At 41.1% G+C, this 16,095-nt stretch overlaps 1 protein-coding gene across 6 annotated transcripts in view; it reads left to right on the top strand.

Annotated features, from left to right (window-relative positions):
* The window catches only part of RTN4IP1 (reticulon 4 interacting protein 1), a 143,588-nt gene that overhangs the window by 104,947 nt on the left and 22,546 nt on the right, over window positions 1–16,095 (top strand). For 5 of the 6 annotated variants that reach the window (XM_060283287.1, XM_060283286.2, XM_030882930.3 and 2 more), the window contains exons 3-5: window positions 258–326; window positions 1,242–1,366; window positions 13,833–13,881. In XM_060283287.1, coding sequence (XP_060139270.1) covers window positions 258–326; window positions 1,242–1,366; window positions 13,833–13,881 — 243 coding nt within the window. The remainder of the gene's footprint in view (window positions 1–257; window positions 327–1,241; window positions 1,367–13,832; window positions 13,882–16,095) is intronic. The other variant, XM_070043440.1, reaches the window with a different exon arrangement.

Below are 16,095 nucleotides of genomic sequence, written 5' to 3'. Positions count from 1 at the left end.
ACTGTGTTCTTACTGGTACTCTAAGCAGCCAGTAAATACAGCAGGATTTACTGGTTATCTACCTCCAAACTGGTTTGACTTGGTAAATCTAGAATCATACTAAATAATACATTGATATCATGTGAAAGTAACTCTATTATTTGCTGGATTGCTGACTTGTGCTTTTTATCACAGGGTGGCATATGTATTGGGGAACACTCTCATGCTTCACTTTGGCTTAAAAAGATCTGTTGCTAACGAAGTTGTGTGTGTTTCAGGTCTGGGCTGCAGTTCCTCCCTGGAAGCAAGGCACTCTCTCAGAGTTTGTTGTAGTCAGTGGGAATGAGGTAACTCACCAGTTCTGTGCTGAAATGCCACTGGAAAGTAGAAACAAAGACTGACAAATATCTCTGAAATAATTGGAGTTTGTTTTTTTTTTTTTGAGATCAGGTTCAAGTTTTATGGGTAGTTTTGAAAGAACCGAGATAGAGAATAGGAATTTTTAAAAGATCTAAAAAAGTATTGGATGTCGTTTAAATAACACTGCCTGCCAAAGCGTTTTTATCTTTGTCTTGTGGAACAGGGATTTGGAGCAAGATCTAGAAACCCTGCTGTGTTTCTTGGTTTTATCCAGTATAAATAGTTGAAACCAAATATACCAAGTGGCGCATACCGATGCATCATAAACAGAAGCGTGGAAGTATCGAGCTGTTTCAGATAACTTTCAAAACAGGAGTCTAATCAAATCCAGTCAGGAGGCCTAACGATTTAATTAGAAAGAAGGGGGTTAATATTAAGGAAATTGCCTACAGAAGGGAGGACAGGAAGGGAAAAAGGTTTAGAAAAAAGATAAGATTAGAAAAAGTCTGGAAAGATTACCTTCCAGTAAATGGGGGTGAAGGAAACAGCTGATCACAAAAACAAATTAGAATGTATTTATGAGGGTTCAAGGTTTATTTGGGTTTATTTCTGGGTATAGTTAGGACTAATGGTATTGTTGAATGTGGTCTTTTTATGAAGCATTATGCAGCAGTATCTGATAATGTGACCTATAAAACCTTTCTGAACCTCTGCGAGGCAGGTTGAGTCATTTGGAGAAATTCCTTAGGGATAATCTTGGAGTAGGGTTTGCAATAACCACTGAACCTGGCCGAATGTTATATCTCTGAAGATAGTCGGATTCCTGTGAAGATAGATGTACTTAATTGTGTTCATAGGTTTGCAAGTCATTGCTTATTTTTGACTGTTATCTTCAAATCTAGGTCTCTCACAAGCCCAAGTCACTCACTCATGCTCAAGCTGCCTCTCTGCCATACGTGGCCCTCACAGCCTGGTCTGCCATAAACAAGATTGGTGGCCTGAATGATAAGAATTGCACAGGAAAACGGTGAGCATCAGCGGTGGCATCTAAAACTCCCTTCTTTCATTTGGTGACGTCTTTGCAGTAGATTTGTCAGAAGCATGAAAACTAGGCTCACTTACATGAGCAGAGTTGTGCTAACAGTTAAAACAATTTCCAAAGAACTCTTGTGCCAGTTTGTACTTTTTTAATCTCATTCTGTTGATTCTTAGCCCAATCAATTGAGAATTTTAAAAATATGTAGATGGATGTTAGGAGTCTGAACCTTCTAAAATGATGCAAAATTTTTGTATGTCAGTCTCTCGGAAGAAGATCCGTAGCTTTCATCAGATTCCTAAAAAGGTTAAGAATGACCTCCTTACAGATTTTAAAGAATGATGGAGTTGCTCTCACACTTGAAGGTTTCTATGAAAAACAGGTATAAAGGGTTTGAATATTGTTGAGTTCTCTTAGGCTCTGTGCTCTCTCAGGCTCCTTTAGGCAGTTCTGGTGCTTCCAGGACTTGCAGGTGTGCTTGCTGAGTTTGCAAAAACACAGTGAGTGTTAGATGTTCTTGAGTTCATATTCAGATTCTGCTGCTTTCTAGCCGGGTGGCCCACTTGGACACTTCTCTTTTGTGAGTTTTGTTTTAGGGGTGAGATGAGATAACACATATAAAATCGGTGGCACAGGCTGTGGCACACAGAAGGCACTCAGTACATGGTGGCTACTGTTCTTAGCAATGCAACTGCTGTGTTCTTTGTGTTTCAGAAAGTTGGCCTCATAGAGAAAACGGATGATTTTATTTGGTGAGAAAACTAGGTCCTCAGAACCATTCAGTGATTGTGATGAAGGAGAGAGCTGTAGGTCAAATTTTGTTTTCTGATTGCTAAAGACTGTGCCAGAAAAATAACAAGTCTGTGTCAATCTATACTCCTGTTGTTATGAAACATTGCACTTTACCTTTAATGGGTTGGATTATAGACATTGAATTTAGTGAACGCTTAATAGCTGTATTTCTGAAAGCAGTATAAAGGCTATTCATCTAATGAGGTGCTACCCTTCATCATAGAATTCAAGGTAAATATTCTAAAGGTCAGCGCTGTTTAATTTTTAAGCTTTTGGGCCTTATCATTCTTGAAGTTGCCATTTTGGTCCAACACTTTGTTTAAATTAAATCAGTTTGATCATGTAGATTTTTCTAATGGTTTGTCTTAGTTAATAATAACCTTGCAAAAATCATGTTCAGGATTTTTAGACGTTTATTATTATTGTAGGCTCTGCAGTGACATTGATGCTTTGTTTTGCTTTTCCTTAAAAGCATTCAGCTTTCTGTGCCCCCATGACCACTCCAGATAAAGAGCTCTCATTCCTTTTGCTGGTTCAGGCCCTCCAGGCATACATTTTTTAGTATTCTGTAGAAAATGAGTTAGAAACTGATCTAACTATCTCTTGTCTTCCCAGTTTATCGTTGGCTTTGTAGGTACTATGTTATCTTCTGTTTAAGCAGTAATGGCTGGGAGCTGGGGAAGTAGAGACCTGGGTTCCTCTCTCTACACCGCTACTAACTAATCAGCTGACCACATGCATGCTTTTTATGGTCTCTTTGCTGTTTCCACCAAGTTACTGAGTGTAGGACAATGTAGGTTGTTAGGCGAGCTTTGAGAAGTGGAAAGTTTTATACTTATAGAAGTGATTTATATATTATATTGAGTTGCGTCAGTTCATTGATTTAGCCACATGTTAACCACACTGGAATGAAATCCACTGAAAGAGCCTCACTGGCTCATATCATGGACTTGTGTCACATTCCCACATGTGTGGTGACTCAGGATGCCTTTGTTCCAAGTTCCCTTGCTGCTCTAGGAAATTTGTTTACTGAAATTATTACACATGGGTAGTAATAATGGCCTTCCTCTCCAACTCCTTATTTTTATTTTTTTTTAGAAATTTTAATAATTAATTTTTGGGGGCTGCGTTGGGTCTTCGTTGCTGCGCGCAGGCTTTCTCTCGTTGCAGCGAGCAGGGGCTACTCTTCGTTGTGGTGCACGGGCTTCTTGTTGCGGTGGCTTCTCTTGTGGAGCACAGGCTCTAGGCGCGTGGGCTCAGTAGTTGTGGCTCGCGGGCTTTAGAGCGCAGGCTCTGTAGTTGTGGCACATGGGCTTAGATGCTCTGTGGCATGTGGGATCTTCCCGGACCAGGGCTCGAACCTGTGTCCCCTGCATTGGCAGGCGGATTCCTAACCACGGTACCACCAGGGAAGTCCCTCCAACTCCTTATTTGTGAGAATCACATGAGAGATGTGAGCACCTTAAAATACTGTAAAAATAATTTTACATGAGGAAATTACTATTATAGGGGGACTTTACTAACTTCAATGCAGAGGTTCCGGTGTCCAAAGTGGCTTTTTTCAGTTTGACTATCCTTTGTGATTGGTGGAGCATATTTTGGCTTCTCTAAGCAATAATTATTCTTTTACTGTTAGCTCTCGGCATTAAGGTAGTCTTTAGTCTGCACAAAGCAAATCAGTGTTTGTCATCAAGGACCAACAGTGTTTTTCTAGCCAGTTAATTAAAAAACCCTAAAACTAACAATGACAAAAACACCCACCTTGAAAGATTTTACAGGATTTCTTTGTAACAAACAGCTTTTTGAAATTAAGACAAAGCTTTCTAAGGCCTCGATGGTGTTTTGCTTTTCCTTCTTTGTTCTATAATTATATTTCTGTAACAACTGAGCATCAGTTAACCAAGGGGATAATTTAATATTGACGTCATGTGTCTTTTTTGCCCGTGCTTTGGTATCACTAGAAAAGTCAGATGAAATGATATCCCTGTTATCAGCCCATCCATAGTTTCTTCGTGATTTATTCCGTAGGAACACATAGATAACTTAGGGTTCTCAAGATGAATAGAACTTTTTAAAAAAGTGGTTACGCCAGATATTTTTGGAAAGGGGTTCTATTTGATGGTTATATTTATTGGTAGTGTCATGCTCTGCCTGAAATTCATCTCTTGCTGCGAGGTTGTGCTTCACTGTTTGACAGAGGTATTAGAAAGTGTTAGAAATTGAACCATTCCTCCCCCGCAAAATAAATTTCACTTTTAAATTGTGTATACTTGAAACTCAATGAAGTGGATTTAGGAATGCTTTTCCCTTTTTCTTTTTTGAGATTAGGCTTTACGACAGTAACACTTAGTCATGTAATTGTAAATTAGGTGTCTGATTAATTCTGTTTATAGAATTAGACAGGCTCAAACATAAAACATTGTATCGCCCCCCACCCCCTATGCTTACACCAGTAATTACAAGAGCTTCCTTCTTTCAGCTGCCTTCGCCTGCCTGTCCTTCCCCCACCCGACCCACCTGTTCCTCCGCCCTCTCCACTCCCACCACCCCTGGGGACTTTGGGTTTTCATTTGCACTTTGACTGGGTTGTACGGGGAGAGGGGAAAGGGGAAAGAGAAAGAAACCCCTGTGGTCTACTTGCTTGGAGAAATCCTGGGGTTGGGAGGAAGGGTGCTGGCTCTGGCCTGGCTGGTGTGCTGCTGATGAATCGTCTCCACCCCAGGCCTGTTTTCCAGGGAGCTCCGGGAGGGATCTGTTAAAGGAATTAGTAGCAAACTCTTTCCTGGCCATTTGTGTTTTACAGATAGTTGCCCCGGTCACCTAGAAAACTATCTTGTGACGTTTAGGAGTCGTTCACTCTTCAGTGCACCGTAACCTCACTTCCGGCTTTGCCAGTCAGGTGCAGGTGTTCTCACCAGGGTCATAGCTGACCGAGTTGCCAACCCAGCGATACTTTTCATTTCTTACAATTTGACCTCTGAAGTCTCTGGCAGTGTTGCCCACTTTTGTTATGCTCACTTTTTCCATGGTTTCAGGGACACTAAACTCGTTTAGTTTTCTTCTTGCCTTTTGAACCAATTCTTATCATTTTTAAAGGTTCCCTTTCCTCCCTCAGCCCTTGCACTGTACCTGCTTTCCCGTTGTCTCCCTTCGTCTTTTCTGTCTCCCAGGGTTATCTCATCTGCTCCCAGTTTCTTTATACATATGTGTGTGTATATATACACACACATATATAATTTTTTTTTTTTTTTTTTTTTTTGCGGTATGCGGGCCTCTCACTGTTGTGGCCTCTCCCCTTGCGGAGCACAGGCTCCGGATGCGCAGGCTCAGTGGCCATGGCTCACGGGCCCAGCCACTCCGCGGCATGTGGGATCTTCCCAGACCGGGGCACAAACCCGTGTTCCCTGCATCAGCAGGCGGACTCTCAACCACCATGCCACCAGGGAAGCCCTCTTTTTATATTTTGGTAACTTGCAGATCCTATTTCTAACCCCATCCTCTCTACTCAGTTCCATCCAGTTAGGTGTCCCCTTTGCAGCTGAAACTCAACTTGTGCAAAACAAGACTTACCGATGACCACCCTGACGTTTTCTCTATATTCCTACTGTCAGTTAACTGTGATTTTCCATAAGCCAAAATATGGTATTGTTCCCAAACCCTGCTCCCTCCCCTTCTGTGCAACTCGTTATTGTCCATGTCATGTAAAATTTAGGATTCTTGTCAGATTTGGAAAAATGTCTTCCAAGTTTCTTTATGAGTTGCAAGATTCCAGGGCATCTCATGTTTCCTTGTGCAGTGAATAAGCCCAAAATACTTTTGCATTTTAATTGACAACCTTCATTTACTAGCTTGTTATTGATATCTTCCCTATAGTGGTATCAAATGACAAAAATAATACAATTTAATAACCAGTTTAATATTCTTTATTCAATGGAAAACCGTCCACAAGTGGCGGAGCTCTCTTCCCAAGGGATTTTGGGCAAGACTGTGTTTTACGCAGCGTTAGAAGTGGCAACACAGAAACAAGGCGTGATTGGCTAGGAGGTCTGATTTCCCTATAAGACTAGCGGGTGCTGGTTTCTAGGGTGAGGTGAGCTAAAGCTGAGTTGAAGGATGGTGATTAGTGCTGGGTTTCCTTGGCAGTGAGGCAGGCTGGGACATGGGCTGGGCCACTGGGGCGGCCTCCATTTTGTGGGTCCTGAATCACAAATTACCTTTATCAGTGATGTGTTGTACGTTTTTACATGTCTTTTAATTGGAAGAATTTTCTACAGACCAGCTTCTGGTTCTGTACATTTCAGGCTTCACTTCTCTTTCACTCCTCATATAATCCAATGCTAGGTACCGTGATATTCAGTCTTATCGTAATAAAATGTTATGATACCTTGTTGTGTTGACTTAGTGGGAAATAGGAATATTCCTGGAAGGCATTCTTAAACCAGGACAGCCTGTAATAACTTAACTGTACTCAGAAATTACTATGAACCACATCAGTATTTCCCACTAAGCCCAAAGCAGCTGTATTTCCAAATCAAATCTAGTGTCACCTGACAAGAGAGGAAGTATAGTGGAGAGGAAAGTAGGAGTGGAAAGAGGCAGCAGTTTTACTGATTGTGGTTAGTAGGGAGGAAAGATAATTTTCCGTCTACCCTTCTGAGTTCTCTGCCGAGACCTCTGTAACAGAAGACAGGGAAACGAGAAAAACAAACAGAAGTTTCTTAACATGTGCACCTCACGTATACACAAGATACCCAGGAAAAATGAGTAACTCAAAGAGTTAGCTTAGAATTCAGGCCAAAATGCCATCTTTTAGTTCAAGACAAAAGATAGAGGAGTGTAGGGAAGGCCAGTTGTGGAAAGTTTACCAGGAAAAGCAAGAATAAAGTTAGTCATGCAGATTTAAATTGCTGCCTCCTCCATTGATAAGGGTCTACAGTTATCTCCAGGGATTAACCTTTGTCCTTGGTAAAGAGTAAAGCAAGCACCTTTGTAAACTTCTGTCCTGCTTTTAGGCAAATAGGGGGAGTACAGAGATTTCTTACGCCTACTTCTTCTCAGTTGCCTTCAGCTCTGAATAATTCTTATGCGTAAGTGGCATATTTTGGCGTGCCATATTCTTCTAGCCTTCATTAGCATATCTTACTTTTGCAAGTTTTACAAAAGCATACGTCTGTTACCCTAAAACTCGGTTCGCCTCTTGGTGGGTGTCAAGCCAAAAGACACAACCACGCCAAAGATAAGGAGAAGGAAGGACTTGTAACATTATCACTTGCAGCAAGTAAGGAGAACGGTGGGGCTCTTTCCCAAAGCAGTCTCTCTCCAAACAGCAAAATTGGGTAAATTTTAAGCTAAGGGAACATGAATATTCATGAAGGGGCTTGGCCTTTAGTTGATTGAAGTCACAAGGGTCAGAAAAGGGCAACATCATCATCCCTTAGGTTCCAGTTCGTCTGGTGGTTGAGCGCTTCAGGCTAATCTTTATCATTGACAGAACTGGGAGTCATTACAACTGACATACTATCTTTGCTATTGTTACTTTCTTGCCTGATAAGAGTTATTTCTGCATTCTTTTGTTCCCTTAAGATCGTTAATTACTGAGACCTGTTCAAGGGCAAGCCTTGTGGCCAGGCTTATATCACAAAATGGTTTAGGCCAAAAAATGGCTTCTCTTCTGTCAAGAAAGCCCGGCCTGGTTCTCTTTCTTTGGGGATCCCCTACCCTATCTGCTTACATGTCCATTCAGATACATTGCTGGGGCTCTTCTCCAGGCCTTGTGTAAGTGGGAGGGACTGAAGCTTAAGCTTCACTGGCTCTGTAGGGGAGGAAAAATATCTTTCCTCTGCTCTTTTAAGTCTTGGCTGGGGCCCCGGTAACAAAAGGCAGATAAATTAGCAAGAGAAAAGCATACACATTTATTTGTTTGTCAGTTTTATGCAACATGGGAGCCTTTATAAGGAAATGAAGACCCAAAGAAGTGGTTAAACCTGAGCTTTTTTTTTTAATTGAAGTACAGTTGGCATATAGTATTATGTTAGTTTCAAGTGTACGACACACGATCCGACAATCAAATGTATTACAAAACGGTCACCACAAGTCCAGTAACCATCTTTCACCATACAAACTTATTACAGTATTATCGACTGTATTCCTTATGCTGTATATTACATCCCCATGACTTATTTTATCACTGTAAGTTTTTTTTTTTTTTTTTTTTTTTTTGCGGTACGCGGGCCTCTCACTGTTGTGGCCTCTCCTGTTGCGGAGCACAGGCTCCGGACGCGCAGGCTCAGCGGCCATGGCTCACGGGCCCAGCAGCTCCGCGGCATGTGGGATCTTCCCGGACTGGGGCACGAACCCGTGTCCCCTGCATCAGCAGGCGGACTCTCAACCACTGCGCCACCAGGGAAGCCCTCACTGTAAGTTTTTATCTCTTAATCCCCTTCACCTATTTTGCCCAAGTCTCCTTCCCTTCTGGCAACCACCTATTTGCTCTCTGTGTCTGTAAGTCTATTTCTTTTTTTTTTTTTTTTTAATTTTTTGGCCGCGCCGCATGTGGGATCCTGCTTCTCCAACCAGGGATGGAACCCGTGCCCCCTGCACTGGAAGCACAGAGTCTTAACCACTGGACCGCCAAGGAAGTCCCTGTTTCCATTTTTAAACCTGAGCATTTTTATGCCAGCTTTGATGAAGAGTGGAGAGTCGTGAAAAAAACGTGATAGGACAAACATATGCGCCAAGTGTAGTACACTGAGAAAACTTAGCAAGGCCTGTTCGTTCCGAGTCCTCACTGTGTCCCATCTTGGGGATAAGGTGCTCTTTTCCTCCAGGTATAGGGCGTACACCTCTCACACGAGGGTCTTATGACCAGCTTCACGGGAGAAGATCAGAGGGTCCTTCCCTCACATGCTGTTTCTCGAATTCCTTCAGCTTAAAATATTCAGTCTGCTAAGGTGCCTTATGTTCAGGTGGTACTTCCTGAATCCTGTCACTTCCACGGTGAACCTCCTCTGACCATGCTACTTCTCTCATCCATTCTCGTGTTGCCACCAGATGGAAGGAACCAGTGTCTTGGAATGGTTCCCACTGCCTGTCCCATTTGGGGAGATGTGTTCCCAGTACCCCAGGTTGAAATTCTGAGTACATGTCCCCCAGAACCATCGTTATACTGTGTATAAGGTTCTTGGTCCATTATGGGTTAACTAAACCTTTTTAAAGGGCTACCCTGGGCATCTTGCCAAGATGTATAGATAGCTTTGTTTTCATGGGAAAATGTGTTTAAAGTTCTGAACAACTAATTTACACATGAACTCTTCTGTAAATTGGGGAATGTCTGCATGAATTACGGAGGAGTAGAAGAAGGGGACACACAAACCCAGGCTGTCTTAGTCATGTTTGGTTGATTTATTTTGTAATTCTATTCCCCTTATTCAGATTAAGTTTCTCACTTAAGGGAATAAATTTAGCATATTATGATACGCTTTGCTATCTTTCACCCATTTTTCCTCCAGATTTAAAAGTAGTGTGTGAAACTAAAAGATGAGTTTATACATTTTCAGCATCATCCTTATCTTTTAAAGACCACTTATTTCTACTGATGGAAGATTTAGCCATATTTGAATCAGCTTTGTTTCAGAGCCATCAGGACTTAATGAAGGGCACTCTACTCTCGTGACTTTTTTTTTCCCATTACAAGTATGTGGTCTGGGGGGAATCGTGAAGGTCATATACGTCTACGTTAGAAAGGTGGAGAAACTAAATATAAGCTTAAATTAGATTGAAAATGCCAGTTCTCATTCACTAACACCTAGAGTACACCTCTGTGATTATCATTTCATAGCTGATGAATCTGAGGCCTAGAGATTCAGTTAATGAGAGAGTTGTGACTAGATCCCAGGTCTCTAGATATCTGGCCCTGGCATTCAGAGATTTCTGGGGCTTAGCCAGAATGTAGAAATTTGAAAGGCAATTCCCTGCTTCTGGATCGCCTGCTGTTTTGTAGTATGTTTCATATATTTTTTATGCGTAAGGCAATTAGGGTGTTGATGCCTTGTCTCGTAAGATTGTGATACTGAAAAATGTGATTGTAGAGGACTTAGGTGCCCAGATGCTAAACACAAAGTGACTCAGTCATGGAAAGGAAACTAGTTGCTCCGCAGCACGTGGGATCTTCCCGGACCAGGGCTTGAACCCACGTCCCCTGCATTGGCAGGTGGATTCTTAACCACTGCACCACCAGGAAAGCCCTCTCTCATATTTTTACATCTGCCACAGTGCGGTTCCCACTGACTGCCAAAGAAGCTGTGCGTGTGGACTTAGGAAGTAAGAGAAGAATGTGACTAAAATTCTTGGCAATTTTGAATTATAGTGCTTTCTGTAAAGAGAGTATTTCCTGGGCCCTTACTCTTTATAAACCGATAAGCAATACATAGAAGATACAGCAGTACACCTTTCTTCACTCTACAAATAGGCTACTACTTCGGTGAAGTTTGAATATATTTCACGACCATTATAGCAAGCAGGGTAGAAAGTATTCCCACTATGAAGTGAATGGCCACAAGGGGTAAGCAACAGCAGTATTTTCCCTTTGTATTGAAAGTGCTTTGAAGAGTACAAGAATAGTTCCTTCAGCCATAGGGCTTCAAACCATGAGGACCACCTGACTTATTGCTGGCTTGAAAAATATATTTGTCTGCTGTCCGTTTTGGGGACTTTCTTTGTTTAAAGAAAAGTACAGGCCCTGGTTGAACCTGCACGAAACATGGAGTTTGCATGACCAGAGAATGAATGGTGTGCCCCCAGGGCTGCTTCACAAACTGACCTGTCTGTAGTACTTCTTTGGGCTTACTCCTTGCCTGTTTTGCACTCGCGGGCGCCGTCAAGTGGCACCATCAGGAACTGAAGCTGCTAATGCAGAACCACTCCCTCTTCCACCAAGAACTGCTAAGAAACACATTTTTGCTTTTTCATATGGAGGAGTGAGACTGCTTTGAATCAAGAGTTATGGGGAAGCTATGAATTGACAATAATGAGTTGGAGATGTGTCTGGCCATTGGATCCTTAAGCATCCATTGTGTTTGGTATCCTCTTAATTCTCAGGGTGAGAATTAGAAATTCATTTCAAGTTTTTCTTTACTGGAAGAAATTTTAATGCAGTCTTTCAAATAGCCAGGTGATTCCCTCATTTGGGGTAGTAGCAATTGTTGTTAATTGTGGGATATAATGCTGATTTCGATTGTTTTTATTTATTTAATTTTTTTTTTTTTTTTTGCTGCGTTGGGTCTTTGTTGCTGTGTGCGGGCTTTCTCCAGTTGTGGCGAGCGGGGGCTACTCTTTGTTGCAGTGCACAGGCTTCTCATTGCGGTGGCTTCTCTTTGTTGTGGAGCACGGGCTCTAGGCACATGGGCTTCAGTAGTTGCAGCACTCGGGCTCAGTAGTTGTGGCTTGTGGACTCTAGAGCGCAGGCTCAGTAGTTGTGGCTCATGGGCTTAGTTGCTCTGTGGCATGGGGGATCTTCCCGGACCAGGGATCGAACCCATGTCCCCTGCATTGGCAGGGGGATTCTCAACCGCTGCGCCACCAGGGAAGTCCCTAGATGATTTTTAAAGTCAAGCAACATTGATCAGGCATCTGCTACACCCAGGGTAGCATGGCTGGTGCTGGGTGTAATATGAGGTCTCTGTCCTCAGAGTCTTGAAGAATGGCCTGGGCAGCAAGCATGTGAATGAAAGTTAACAATGTGTCCAATGCCAAATGCGGACATGGATATCAGGCTCAGGGCTATCTCTAGGGTATTGCGCAGGCAAACTGGGATTTGAGCCTTTGAGGGAAGGGAGACCTCAGCAGGCAGTGAAAGGCATTTGAGAGCCTGAGGCGTGGGCCAGCGTGCATGGGACTTTGGGTTCCGAGTGAGGGGACTAGGGAGGCTCAGGTGGAGAGTTCTGTTCCAGAAATAGAGGAAGTCGGAGTTGCAAAAAAGATTAGATTGTGAAGAACTTAACTGAGAGTTTGACTAGTTACATTTTATAAGAATGTGCCAAAATAAGAGGGTATAATATCCCATGGATGAACTAATTTTGGGCTGTATCTGTGAAGCAGTCTTAGTGCTTCTCCCCTCCCCCACCGTGCCCCCATTTAGGAAGCATTAAAGCTATTAAATGTGTGAATTGAAGGATTTTGGAGGAGTTGGTCTTTAAAGTTTCTTTTATTCTTCACAATTTATAATTCCATGAAACAAAAAGTAACTTCTAAAAGGAACATCATTTTCAAAAAGACTTGCCTTAATTACATTTGATGGTAATTTGGTGGTAATTTCAAAGGGAATAGCTGGCTTACAAATATTACTAATAACTTCTAAGATCTAAAGGGTGACAAGCAGCCTTCTGTGATTTGGGTAAGAGAGAAAAAAAAATAAAATGAAACTCGGGTTAAGATTGTAGACAGAATGTATGTTCCAGGTGTACCTGATTGAGATAGGTGACAGAATTCCCTGCGCTTTCCAGCAGCCAAGTCAAAGAGGGACCCACAGCCTGCAGTTACGCAATTTGCAGTGACAGATAAATAGAAGCATAGCTACTGCCACCAACTTAGTCTTCAGAAAAATGTTTTTTTCCTGTGGGCACTCATAAAAAGAATTCTCAGGAAGAATTCTCTCAACAGTATCTCCTTAGCTAATGTAGTGTCAAATATCAAACGGACACTTTTTATAATGTCTCTCAGCCTAGACTGGTAACAGAACACCAAAGTGCAGTTCAGTACAAACAATTTTCTGAGGACCTGAATCTATGCAGTCTAGGGAAGGCAGTTCACTGGAGCTCTAGCTTAATTCAGAATAAAATGTGAGAATATGTAAAGCAGTGATTCTTGACTCGTGATTTTCTTTTGAATCATGCCTTCTTTGGGAAATTGATGATAAGTCTGGATCCTTCTTCTCCCCGATGCACATATGCATGATCTCACCAAACTTTGCATGTTATTTCAGTCAGTTCACAATTTCACAGGGTTCACACCATCACAGCTCTCACCAGCACTCATCCACAAACTCCAGGCTGCACATCCTTGGTCTAGAGTGGCAGGAAGACTACATACAGTAAGGAAACATGGTAAAAGCCTGGAGCACAAGCATGTTTGTGCTGACAGAACAGATTCATCTGCTTAACGAGAAGCCAAATTGAAGATAAGATTGGTTTCCATTTATGAAAGCTGGTGAGTGTGATGGGACATGTCTGAACAAAAGACGTTTATTCCACTTTGGCAAGAATGTGGTCAGGAATGTGATTTTTCTTAGAGAGCAACTGAATATACTGTAACACACTAAAAAGGATCCCAAAGCTCCCCCTTATAGAGAAAGCTGTGGTAATTTAAGCCCAGAAAAATTGTAAGACAGATGTTACCAAGCAGCATCTGAGCTACTTTAAAAAATACAAATCATTGGTATTTTTGGTATATTGTATTCTTGGCAAAGAGTTCATAGCATGTCTAACTTTAAGCACTTATAGGTTCTTGGTGAACGTAAAAAATCCTTGTGTAGTAGAATCTTGGGAAGCTGAACGATTTTGTTTGCGTTGGGGATTATCTTTGAGCCAGTTACATGTTGAAAACGTCTTGTTTGTTTATCCAGTTATGTTGGCTTAATATTTTCATTAGTTATAGTATTTTTGCATTGCAGTGTTTTAATCTTGGGTGCTTCAGGCGGAGTTGGTACTTTTGCTATACAGGTAAGACAATTTCTTTATCTTGTGAATAGGAAGATTATTATTTTCATGAATTTATAAATTTATATATTGTGAACTATTTTTCCTTGAAAGGTGAGAGAAATTACATTCATTGTGATTTCAGCTTGCTCTTCTAAGAAGGAAATTTTCTAATGTAGAAGGAAGTGTTAACCTTTCCAGTGGTTTAATATATGAGTGAGTTTCTGGCTGGCCTATGTAACAAATGTAGGAAAGCTTTTAAGGAGGAAGACCATGGGCAGTGAAAGTGGATGGAAGTTTGCAATTCTGTAGAAATTGATAAGCTGGTTCTAAAATATATGTAGAAATGCAATAGCCAAAATGCTGTATAGAAACGACAATACTCCCCCAAAGTGATCTACAGATTCAGTGCAGTCTTATCAAAACGGCAGCTGCCTTTTTTTTGCATAAATGGGCAAAAAGCTGAACCTAAAATGCATATGGAATTGCAAGGGACCCCAAACTGCCAAACCATCTTGAAAAAGAACAAAATTGGAGGACTCACACTTTCTAATTTAAAACTTACTTACAAAACTACAGTAATCAAAACAGTGGTACTGGCATAAAGATAGATATATAGATCAGTGGAACAGAATAGAGCATCCAAAAATGAACCTATGGTCAGTTGATTTACTTTTTAAAGGTTTATTTTATTTTATTTTTGGCCACACCACGCGGCATGTAGGATCTTAGTTCCCCAACCAGGGATCCAACCCGTGCCCCGCTGCAGTGGAAGCACAGATTCTTAACCACTGGACCACCAGGGAAGTCCCAGTGGCCAATTGATTTTTTACCTGGGTGGCAAGACCATTAAACAGGGGAAAGAATAGTCTTTTCAGTGAATGGTACTGGGGCAACTAGATGCACATGCAAAAGGATGAAGTTGGACCTCTACCTCATGTCATATGTGAAAACTAATTCAAACGGGGTTAAAGACCTAAATGTAAGAGCTAAAACCATAAAACTCTTAGAAGGAAACATAGGAGTAAATCTTCATACATTGGATTTGGCAATAGATTCTTAGAGATGACAGCAAAAGCACAAGCAAAAGAAGAAAAAATTAGATGAATTGGACTTGATTAAATTCAAAACTTTTGTGCATCAAAGGATACTATCAAGAAAGTAAAAAGACAACACACAGAATGGGAGCAGATATTTACAAATCACTTATCTAATAAAGGTATGGTATCCGGAATATGTAGAGAACTCTCACAACTCAACAACAAAAAGACAATCCAGTTAAAAAATCAACAAAGGACTTGAATAGACATTTCTTCAAAGAAGATATAAAAATGGATACTAAGTCGATGGAAAGATGTTCAACATCATTAGTCATTAGGGAAATGCAAATCAAAGCCGCAATTGAATGATTGGCTTAAGGAGATGTGTGTGTGTGTATGTATGTATGTATACACAAAGCAATATTATTCAGCCATAAAATATGTGACATGTAAGTAAAATTCAATTATCAGCAGACTTTTTGACAGCAGTGCTTTAATGCTAGTGGAGGCAGCAGGGATGGAACTAGATTAATCTAGTTCTTAATCTTGAGTGATGCTTAAAATAGTATTTGCTTTATAATAATTTGTTAAGCTGTACATTTATATTCCATGCACTTTGTGTGTTATGTTTCACAATGAACATATTTTAATAAGATTAAACAGTTGAGTAATAGATAAATATCAAGGTAGAATAATATATCTACAGACAAAACACATTGGAAAACCTCAAAATGAAACCTGCAATTTCAAAAACAAGCTAAAAAAACAATTAAAAAATACGATAGAGGGCTTCCCTTGTATTGCAGTGGTTAAGAAGGTTCGAGCCCTGGTCCAGGAAGATCCTATATGCCACAGAGCAACTAAATCCGTGCGCCACAACTACTGAGCCTGCGCTCTAGAGCCCATGAGCCACAGCTACTGAGTCTGTGCGCCACAACTACTGAAGCCTGTGCGCCTAGTGCCTGTGCTCCACAACAAGAGAAGCCACCGCAATGAGCGGCCTGCACATGGCAATGAAGAGTAGCCCCCGCTCGTCGCAACTAGAGAAAGCCTGCACAGCAACAAAGACCCAATGCAGCCAAAAATAAATAAATAAATTAAAAATAAACAAATTAATATATCTAAAAAAATACGATAGCATGAAAGAACGAAATAAATCATAATTGGAAAACTCAAAAAAAAGTAAAAAAAATTATTT

The sequence above is a fragment of the Globicephala melas genome, chromosome 14 (assembly GCF_963455315.2).
Source record: "Globicephala melas chromosome 14, mGloMel1.2, whole genome shotgun sequence".
Lineage (NCBI taxonomy): Eukaryota > Metazoa > Chordata > Mammalia > Artiodactyla > Delphinidae > Globicephala > Globicephala melas.
Note: the sequence above shows the minus strand (reverse complement) of the source record. Positions and strands in the feature narration are given on the sequence as shown.